Source organism: Saccostrea echinata, unplaced genomic scaffold, assembly GCF_033153115.1.
Source record: "Saccostrea echinata isolate AGI-Se365-2 ecotype Australia unplaced genomic scaffold, CSIRO_AGI_Sech_v1 ptg000017l, whole genome shotgun sequence".
In the NCBI taxonomy this organism is placed as follows: domain Eukaryota; kingdom Metazoa; phylum Mollusca; class Bivalvia; order Ostreida; family Ostreidae; genus Saccostrea; species Saccostrea echinata.
The window spans coordinates 6,368,784-6,379,526 of record NW_026889766.1 but is presented as its reverse complement, the minus strand read 5'-3'; the positions used below and the strand labels follow the sequence as shown (position 1 = coordinate 6,379,526).

The window sequence follows — 10,743 nt, the reverse complement described above, 5'->3', positions numbered from 1 at the left end:
GCACCAAATAAAATTTTAACAATAGTTTATTCTACCGTGATTTCCAAGGAACTCTTTTGCAAAGGAGACACAAAAAGTATACACGTTTAAAACAATACGTGACTTCCAACATGTCTAAGGAACTCTTTTGCAAAGGAGACACAAAATGTGTACAGGTTGAAAACAATATAAATGGCGAGACAATAGATCAATAGAAATGGATTTCGGATCATTTCCTTGAAATGAAAAGGCAAATAAGAATAAAATTACTTGATAAAATTCTGGGCATGTAAATTTTTGTTCGGGCTAGCATAATAAGTGGTTAAACCTGGGTATTTTCATAATGAAGTACATTTCTTTTGAAAATATCCTTTAAAAGAAACACAGCCTTAGATCACATAAACTCTATAAATCCCCCTATTTTTCAAACATTACCACCAGTTCACCTTAAGGATTTTAATTATATATCACTGTTTGATGCTTAGAGATTTGTATGAGACAAGAAGTTTTATGTAACACATATTTAACATCTACCAAAAATGATAAGAATGTCAGACTTTTTGGTGGAATGTCATTTAAAGTCATAGATACATAATATATTACGACCGAGATCAATACAGGATAAAACAGGATAACAATTTACAGATACTTCATGATAAATAGTGAATGTTTATATCATTCATTTCTTATATGTGAATTTATACAATCATTAACACTGGTCTATATGGAATGTATTCATCAGAAAGTTTATGGGACTGTATGAAATTTACATGTTCTTATGGGATTTTTCTCTATTATATATATATATAGGTATCATGAAAAATATTAAAATTCTTAAACAAATAACAAGTAAATAAATATGCAGCAATACCTTAAATATAAATACTTTCCACATAATTAAAACTTAAAAGCCACTCGAAAACATACAAAAGCATAAATAAAGGATAAAAACTCCTTGTGATAATGATCAGCAGAAATCACTCCATGCCAACCCAATGCAAGGGGTAATACTCTGTCCTGTTATATTGTTTTGACAGCCAACTGCCACTGGATGGAAAATTTCGATAATACACAACTTCTCCCCCTGCGAGGTAAGCCCCCCACCATCCAAAACTACCCGTGGACACAATGCTATGATTACAATGAGCAAGAAGAGCCATGTCTCCCCCGGCACTTCCTGTTGTTACGAATTTAATGTCGTCACCTTTCATATTGCTTTTGCACCAAGACATTTCAGCGCTCACAACAAGAAATACTAAGTTTTTAAATTTCCCCCGAAAATATTGGAATGCTTTGTCAAAATATTCCTTTGTGGCGACATTGTATCCTCGGGACAGTTCTCGTTTGCTTCCCATGTCACCACGACGAACATGAACACCAACGGTAATTTTGTCACCAATATTCAGTGAAGTCTGCAGTTGTCGAACTTTGTTTAATAATCCAGATTTGAACTTGAAGGATTTCTTCACTTCATCTTTCATGAAATCAAAGTATTTCCAGCTTTGATAAAATCCCCCTAACGAATAGTTTTTGTCATGACTTAAATTTTCTAGTGATTTGTCATATACCCCCGCCCCCTTTTCCCCGACACCTTTCAAGTTCAAAGGTTCGGAATCAGTCACCTGCGAAATATCAAAAACCTGAAGTAACGTATTTCTGCGCAAAATCATAGGTTTATAATTATGACGTTTGGATATTCCTAAAAGTGATGCGAACTCAAACATACGATTTCCTAAACGCCCTACACCAGTACTTATCATTATGTGTGAATTTCGGAAGGCCCCAGTATTCTCTGTATTATTGATGAACAAAGGATGTTGTTGAGTGGGTGTATGTTCTGTTGTGATGTTCATAGCATCTGGCGGTTCAAATCTATAATTTTCACTTACATCTCCATTGCTGATTCTTTCCTTTAAATCATACATCCTCTTGGAAGTAAAATAATTAAAACCGACTATATATACCATAATGGTGAAAGCACAAACTGGTACGAAAAATGTCCAACATTTCTTCCATACTGGAGTTAAGGACCAGCAGCATCTGTTCATTTTGCTCACTTCCTTAATGTGTAAGTAATTCTTAAAGATTTAAAACAGTGCATTCTAATTCATGAATATCTGCCAATCAGCTGATTTTCCCATGATGAGCTTCTTCTTTCAGAAAGACATGATACTCCTACGAAAATATGCACTGAAATCTGGAAGAAGTTAATGTTATTCCCTTTTTTTCTGAGAACTGCAATTTTTAATTCCACTCTATGCAGATGATCCTATGAAAATCTGCTTTAAAATCTGAAAGAAGTTGATGCTATTCCATCTTTGCTGGTAATTACACTCTCTAAGTTCATTTGAGGATTCCTGAAAAAAACAATGTACATTTTATTGAAAGAAGGTTCATTCATAACATCTAGCAAATTTTTCTTTGAGGTTCATACATATTTTTTTGTAATCTTTTTATAAATTACAATTAAAATATTATCAAAATGACTTTGATTCAGCGTTTGACATGTTCCACAGGTTAATAACCTAATTTGATGAAATCTTAACATTGTTTATCAAATAAACTGAGGCCTTAAAAGTACAATCTAAATAAATTTAGATGTTCTGTATCAGCTACTGCTTCTCAGAATATCTAATTTTAATTACTAGATTGGTATAAGTAACATTGAATATCCTTCTAGAGGCTGCAGTCATGATAAAAAAGCATATTAAGCAAATCTTATTCTAGTTTACATATAAAGGTATTGAAAGATTGATGATTACATTTTCTTTATACTCATTTACCACTTTTATAGGTCAGAGGTAAGGGGTCAATGTTATCTCTGTCAATCATATTATATAAATATTGCATATAGTTGAGTGTAACATTGAAAATTTTCACCCCAAGAAAACCATTGTCAACCAAGGCGCACCCAAAAGTTGACAATGGTTTTCGAGGGGTGAAAAATTTCAATGTTACACTCAACTACATGCAATATTTATTATATCATACTGAATGTTTTTATACAAATACATATAACAGTGGACCTAACATGCATAAATTCTGCGTCGTCAATTTTTTTTTGGAATATCACCCGTCTTCTAGCAATGTTGACTGTGCTACGCTGGAGGGCGTGGCTTCATTATTCAGCGGGTCATAGTGTTTTTTAACAAATGCTTCTCGACGAATCAGATTCAACTAATTTACATGAAAGTATAATATTAAAAAATACCTAGTTTGTGTGATAAGCAAAACTGTTGATGATAAGAATAAATGTAGATCATCTTTAACAAAGAAAATATTTATGATTCTGATCTATAACTGTAAGGGTCAACGATCAAGGTCAACTCCAATGACAGAATTACACACATTTTATAAATCTGAATCTGTTATTTTAAATCTGAATCTGTTATTTTTTAAATAACTTTGCTGTTACCTGTGCAAAGAAGCAAAAACTCCATGAAAAGTGTCGAAGCAAACATATGAACAGTCAGACATCATCATATCACAGATCTACAGTCTTTGCTTTGCAATAATGTGAATCTTGTTAGCTTATAATGAAAACAAATAAAAACATGCTTACTTTATCTGTTTTTTTTTTTTTAAATCCTTATAAATCCTTCAGAGGTCTTTATCATTTTTATCTCCTAGGATGTCGAAACTCTGCAAGGAAATACAGAAATATAACTTTATACATATACGGTAAATAAATTTCAAACAAAAAGAGAAAACATCGATTGCTTCAAGATGATCAATAAACTTATAAAATATTTATCTACATCCTGTTCAATAGTTGGTTAAGTTTGGTCTATCATATCAAAAAAGCGTTCTTCTCGACTCAAATTAAGCATTATCAGTAACATCATAAGGAAATAAATTCAAAAACAAAAAAACAGAAATCTACGCTGAATATGCATTCTAATCAGGAAAAGTCTTCTGTCCATGCCAAAACCAAAAAAGAATAGTCTATGATGTGATATTGATTTTTCCTACAAAGTGTAATAGTTTATACATTCAGTGGCATCAAAAACAGAAAATAAAAAAATAAGGATGCATATGTTACTTGATATCTTTAGCAGTCTTTTCAACCTATAACTAACTTAGTAATATTCACACCATTTCTCTAAATTCAAAAAAAAAAAAAAAAAAAATTCAAATGATCTAAAAAAAAAATTATCAATTTGTTTGATCAATTTTATAAAACTGTCAGAGGAACCATATTGATCTGCTTTCCACCTCGGTTATATGAATTAGGTCAAAATAAAAATATCAATTTGTAAATCAACTTTGAGAAAAAAAAATTCCCTAGTGGGGGGGGGGGGGGGGGGGAGGGGGGATTGCAGGGTCTGAAACAGTTCTGAACGGACTTATTCCATGGAGAGCCTAAGATTTCACACCCCACTGCTGCTTTTTCATGTTTTTGATAACAGTTTTGAATAAATGATCTGATTCAGATAATTTAAAAATCTTCTTTTTCATGACAATATGTGGTGAACCCAAACCAGATGTTGTATTTAACATGTTTTTTAAATTAATAAAATTGCACAAAATTGTAATTACATGTTCTGCTCAGCTGTATTGAATGAACTTTAAACATTTTATACTAATAAGTAATAACATGTAATGTAAGATTACAAAAAAATTTATAGTGTATTTTTTAAATATAAAAATATCTCGATGTAGGCAATTTTAATGGGCAGCTGAAAATAGTATCAAATAGTATGTTATAAATAAATGAACACGGATGGTTAAAAAAATTTGTAGCTCACCTGATTTCAACAAGATCATATTTATGTTCCAAAGTCAGTTCAATGCTGGACATTTAAACACAACCCTTTGCTTCAACCCTATTATCTAAATCAATTGTATCACAGAATTTATTGATTTAAAAGCTTTTAAGGATTAAATTTGTTTAGAATAATTATCAAGCTGGCTGGTATTATGAAATGCCTTTGATTGGAAATCTGTGTTATATTACATGTTTGTGAGAAGACCAAAGACTGAAATAAATTTATGTCTCTGAGCAGACACAGACAATTAGTATTATAATACAAGTCTTATAGCTATTTCATGCAGAGCCAGGGTTGTCCCTAAGAATTGAAATAGAAGGGGACATTTAAAAAGTAGAAGGGGAACTGGGGTTCCTCCCTTACTGGGGAGTTTAGGAGGAACACTGAAATAACCGGGGGATTACATCATTAAATGCAGGGAAATTCCCCGGCCCCTGGGTCTTAGAGACAACCCTGCAGAGCTGTTTTCCCTATTCTGTAATTTTCGTTGATTTATTAATAAATGGTTTCTCTCTGTAATCTGAGCTTTTCATCATTTCATACATTATACATTAATGACATTTGATATCTTTTAGATGATAATCAGGTCTGGTACAATCACTAGATTTAGCTACGTAGCTTGAATTACGTACATGGCTTTATTTACCTACCTGAAGTAGCTTTATTTAGCTACTAAATCAAACTTATTTCTTAAATAAGAATTTTTCCCAGAAAGTGCAGAAAATTGCACTTTGATGCAGTGATAATTTTCAACTTTGAACTCATCTGAAAACAATTCATGAAAAAATCACTCTTGGAGATGTGTCTTGTTTTGCGCAATTGCAATCAAAGTTCTAAAAGTTTTGGGGCTATATACAACTGTACAGTTAATTTGTGACCTAACAGTTACTTCTTGAGTGTAATAACAAAGAAAACCAGTTTTGGTTAACATGAGCACAATGTGAAGTTATCATACTTATCCACGCCTCATTGCGCACAAGGTGTGTACAGATACTCAAACAATGGGAATACATATTTTCCTTAAAAGTGATCAAACGCAGCAATGTTAAAATTATCTCTGCTTTAGATTGCTTTTTAAATGATACCTAGAATAAATATTAGTAGACATTTTCTTGCGACTTTTTGTCTTTTTAAAATAAAAAGCAAAATTGTGAAAAGTTGCCTTGAAATAGCTAAATAAAGCTACCTGCGGTAGGTAAATAAAGCTACGGTAGGTAATTTTAGCTATGTAGCTAAATGTACTGATTGTACTGGATCTGATAATAGCACATCTGTAATCTGTATTTTAAAACAAAAATCTGGGATAAATACAGAAGTTATGTAAATAATTGTAAATATCTGTGTTCAATAGAATTGTAGCAGTAGATTTTGACCCTCCTCCCTTTTCTGACCCAAATTTACCTTTGAAAAATGAATAAATAAATCTTGTAATGCTATTAATACATTTTTAAATAAAGCTAAAATAACTCAAAAAACTGTTCTTAAAGAAACCTAAAACATGGGCGCTTCTGGGGGCTTTGCCCCCAAGACCCCACCTGGATTTGACATGAAACCAATGGGAGCCATAACATGCCTAAACCCTATTCTCTTTAGAGAAGTGGACAGGCTTTCGCCTACATCCACTTCTCTTTGCAAGCCTTCATGTTTTGATTCTGGAAAACGTGTAAATCTCGAACCGGTGACGGTCTACACTTCAACTGATATTCCGTCTAAAATACGTCTGAATGTACGTAATAGACGTGTTATATTAACAATTTTAACATAAATACACACAATTGTCACAAGAAAACTGACCTTTAAGTATTGTTAATCCATTTTCACAAGTTCTCCATCCCAAATTTAAACTAATGTTTATGTATCACAGCTTATTAAAAAAAATTGAAAATTTTAAGTCGGATAATTTGGAAAAATTGGCGAAGACGTATTTTAATGTTCAAGAAAAGTTTTTGACAATTCACTTTTGATTTAGCATATTATTCAAAATTAATATTATTACCTATACTTATTTTTACTATTTTAATACAATTTAAATATAAATTTGAGCTTAAAAAATACTTCATTACTTCCTCACTGACAGTACTAAAAAATATTTTTTTATTTTTAAGCGATATTAACTCTACCTTTCCCGAGAAATGAAATAGGATTTAAAACAAAGATCAAAAGAATTTGAACAAAACTTGAGGAAATACTGTCTCGTTAGTTTAAACAGAGTAGAAGATTTCTCTAGTTTCATTATTATTTTGTAAAAATAGTTTCCATTTTTATCCGAATTAGAGATTTTAGAATACTTCAAGAGTTACTTGCACATAATTTAAATCTGGGATGGAGAACATGTGAAAATGGATTAACAATACTTAAAGGTCAGTTTTCTTGTGACAATTGTGTGTATTTATGTTAAAATTGATAATATAACACATCTATTACGTACATTCAGACGTATTTTAGACGAAATGTCAGTTGAAGTGTATACCGTCACCAGTTCGAGATTTACACGTTTTCCAGAATCAGAATATGAAGGCTTGAGAAGAGAAGTGGATGTAGGCGAAAGCCTGTCCACTTCTCTAAAGAGAATAGCCTCAACCCATGTCCTGTTGCCCCCCCCCCCCTTTTTAAACCACTGAATGTGCTGAAATATCATACAATGTTATGCTACATGTAAGCTGATGTAAATTATTGTACATTATTATACTGGGTCAATGGCGTATCCAAGATTTGCATTTTAAATAGGGAAAGGGAGTCAAACTGAACATAACAGTGAACAATCTCTCTAATTTAGGAAAATGAACAGTTAAGACAGAGGTTAGCGTAAAAATGACAGATGATATTGAAAGATAATGTTAAACGTGGCCACAGTTTTTGTTATCAGTTCGTGTTATCATACATCTGTGTATTACTATTATGCCTATACTGTAAAGTGTTACAGGTCCATGTAACCGATTGCAAAATCAAATATCGCGCTGAACACGTAACCTAATGAGGTAAACTTAAATAAAAAACAAACATAAGCATAAAACGAAAAATGTAATCCAATAATGTCTATTATTTATCAATAACATCCTACAAAACTCACTTACCATATAACATAAACACCTTTAGACTAAATAATACTCGTTCGTCCGATACGTTTGCGTACGTCGCCATTTTGAAACGGTGTCAACTGAAATCGTTACTTTGGATCGATTTTAAACCCCTACACACAAGGTGAAACTACTTGTATTAAAACATGTACAATCTTCCCACTGAGGTAAATTACAACATCGATAATAGGCTTTAAGATTCTTTATTGTTATTAAAGAAAGAAATTTACAAACAAATTATTTAACTGTGCTATATTTTGAGACACGTAATTTTTCTTTACAGGAGAAACTCAGTTCAGACGAAATTTTAGGAAATTTAAAATCGTATTCTTTTTTCAGTCAGTAAAATTAAAACGTCGACTTTTGTACACTTCACGCAACCATTCCCCGAGATAAATGAAAAACTAGGCATTTTGATATATATCATAGACAAATTCTTCTTAAAAAAAAATGGAATTTGGAAATTTTCGTATCTCAAGTTGTCATAAAAAAAAAATTTGTGAAAATTCACTCTGATTCTACAAACAAGTGGTCTAAAGTTGATATTAAAAGGATGCTGGAGATCTTCATAAACAACATATTTATGTACGGCTTTTTGATACCAGGTCTTCCAACAAACTGTTGGCATTGCGGGGGAGGGGGGGGGGGGGTCCTGCACAAGTACGTACACCAGCTTGCCCCTACTTTCTAAATCTTTCTACATCTACCTTTCTCCCTGGCCAAGGAGAAGGCAATATATTATTTTCATTTCAAATTTGTCTGTTATAGCTTTATTTTATTACAAAGAATCAAAGAACCATCTAAAGCTCTGTATCCCAGTGACTGACACGTGCTTGTGACATCTTCCCCATTCGACGTGAAAATGGCCACACAACCGTTACACACCTCCCTGGAAGATAAATTTGTATACGACTGAGTAATATATATATTTCAACTTTAGTTTGTATTTTTCACCCTTTAAATTAATAGTTTTTGCACTAGTGTTTTGCAAGGTTTTAACAATGGATTAGTGGGCAATACGTTCAAATGCCTGTGACATGAGGGGATTAATTGCTAGATTAATTTCACAAAAAATATCATATATTAACCTATTAAAATTTATTGCGATATTTAGTTGTACATACATCATACTATAATAAATGAAATACATCAGCATTCGATTTCTCTTACTGGCTATGTATACATTTTTCCTCTCAAAATGCGTGGGTTTTTTTTTTTTTTTTTTTTTTTTTTTTTTTTTTTTTTTTTTGTTTGTTTGTTTGCTTGTTTGTTTTCTTTTCTTTCTTTTCACTAACGATCCACACATTCAGTCTAAAGCTATTTCCATAATCTACTCACACAGTGAACACGAGAATGGAGAACCCTAGAAGTACCGGCCGAATTAATACGAATTGCGAAAATATCGTCATATTTTAACAGTATTGCATTAATTTTTGTATTGTTAAAAGGTTTCCTTTGTAGTAACATAACCATATCTTATTCATGTAATTATATAAAAAAGTACTTACTTGCAAGAGGCACGGGGATAATTTGGACATGACGTTACTTGACAGGCAGGTGCTTTACAAAATATGTTCGATTGACCATTCGGGCAACCTGATATAAACAGGAAATGATAACACAAAAGCAAAGGATATTTGACACTCAAAACTTTGCATGCACACCTTAACGGTCAATCAATATAACTATGGTTTTAAATAAAAAAAAAAAAAATTAAAAATACCTTTTAATCATCGTCAAGTCAATTACTTCAGAAATAAGGTACAATTTTTATACTTTTATGTAAATACGGGTTGGTCATGCGATCAAATCACATACGAATAATGATACCTCATTTCTTAATTAAGAATTTTGTTTTAATTTAGTACCAATTCCCCATTGATGAAAATGACACAAACAGTAAATTTCTAAAACTGGATTTGATCAATGTTGTCCGTGATTTCAAGTTGATTTGTTTTTAATCATATCAGAATTCAGACTGCCATTATACCGTTATTGCATGAGTTCAAACATTCCTGTTCCGTTCTAAAGTTGTTTGCGTTTCCACCACAGCAGCCATAGTAAAACTCCTCACACCTGTGCGTGTGGGAGTTGTAGAACCAGCGAGGACATAACCCGTCACACATACCCACATCCTTTGGAAGATGACACACCGACGCTGCAAACATATGTTTAGGAAGTTTCAAAATCTGTACTTCATCTTTTTTACGATATCTAAATTACACCCTCCATGCATTCTAACCTCCCAAAATACACAGGAGAATATGTCATGAAATGAACACTGAGGAGTTTATATTTTATGAATGCGATGAAAAAGGGTTGGGGTAGGATTGCGGATTTTATATTTTTACTAACATGCGTACTGAAAGAATTGGGTTGGGGGTGGGGGTGGGGGGTATTGTGGATTTTATGGTTCACGAACACACTGAAATTGATGGGGTGCTGATATTCATGTTTGTTACTACATATTATGTATTTACTCACATATTGCCGATCTCACCAAAACACAAAAATAAAAGAAGAGAAAAACCTGCAATAGAAGAAACTTAATATAGCAAGTTATTGTTTTTTTGTATATTTGTTTGTATGTTTGTTTTAAATGGTTTTTTTTTTTTTTTTATGGTTTTCTTTTATTCATTTATTTATATATTTTTACTATAATTTTCTCATTTCCTAGAATTATATTTTATTATTGCAGGGCAGTCCCAGGTTTCTGGAAAGGGAATGCGGGGAGGGTCTGGGAGGGGTACCCCTTCGTCTGAACCATTATTGCAGGGCCTTCCCCAGGTTTCCGGAAAGGGGATGGCGGGGGAAGGGGTCCGGGAGGTTTACCCCTTCCTCTGAACCGATTTTTATTTTTAAAGTCATAATTTCCACATTTTAGATTTAAAAAAATTCTAGCAGCAGACCTTTAAAAA

At 32.4% G+C, this 10,743-nt stretch overlaps 2 protein-coding genes across 2 annotated transcripts; both read right to left on the bottom strand.

Annotated features, from left to right (window-relative positions):
- Positions 1–849: 849 nt before the first annotated feature.
- Positions 850–3,622, bottom strand: LOC133189361 (galactoside alpha-(1,2)-fucosyltransferase 1-like). Its single transcript, XM_061324748.1, has 2 exons — positions 3,542–3,622; positions 850–2,336 (listed from the first exon to the last, which is right to left on the bottom strand). Exon 2 carries the CDS (start codon positions 2,025–2,027, stop codon positions 957–959), a length of 1,071 nt encoding a protein of 356 aa, XP_061180732.1. The 5' UTR covers positions 2,028–2,336; positions 3,542–3,622; the 3' UTR covers positions 850–956.
- A 4,965-nt stretch (positions 3,623–8,587) lies between these two features.
- LOC133189297 (actinia tenebrosa protease inhibitors-like) lies at positions 8,588–9,993 on the bottom strand. The gene is made up of 3 exons (XM_061324695.1): positions 9,816–9,993; positions 9,334–9,421; positions 8,588–8,714 (listed from the first exon to the last, which is right to left on the bottom strand). Exons 1-3 carry the CDS (start codon positions 9,991–9,993, stop codon positions 8,588–8,590), a joined length of 393 nt encoding a protein of 130 aa, XP_061180679.1.
- Between the last annotated feature and the right edge of the window lie 750 nt (positions 9,994–10,743).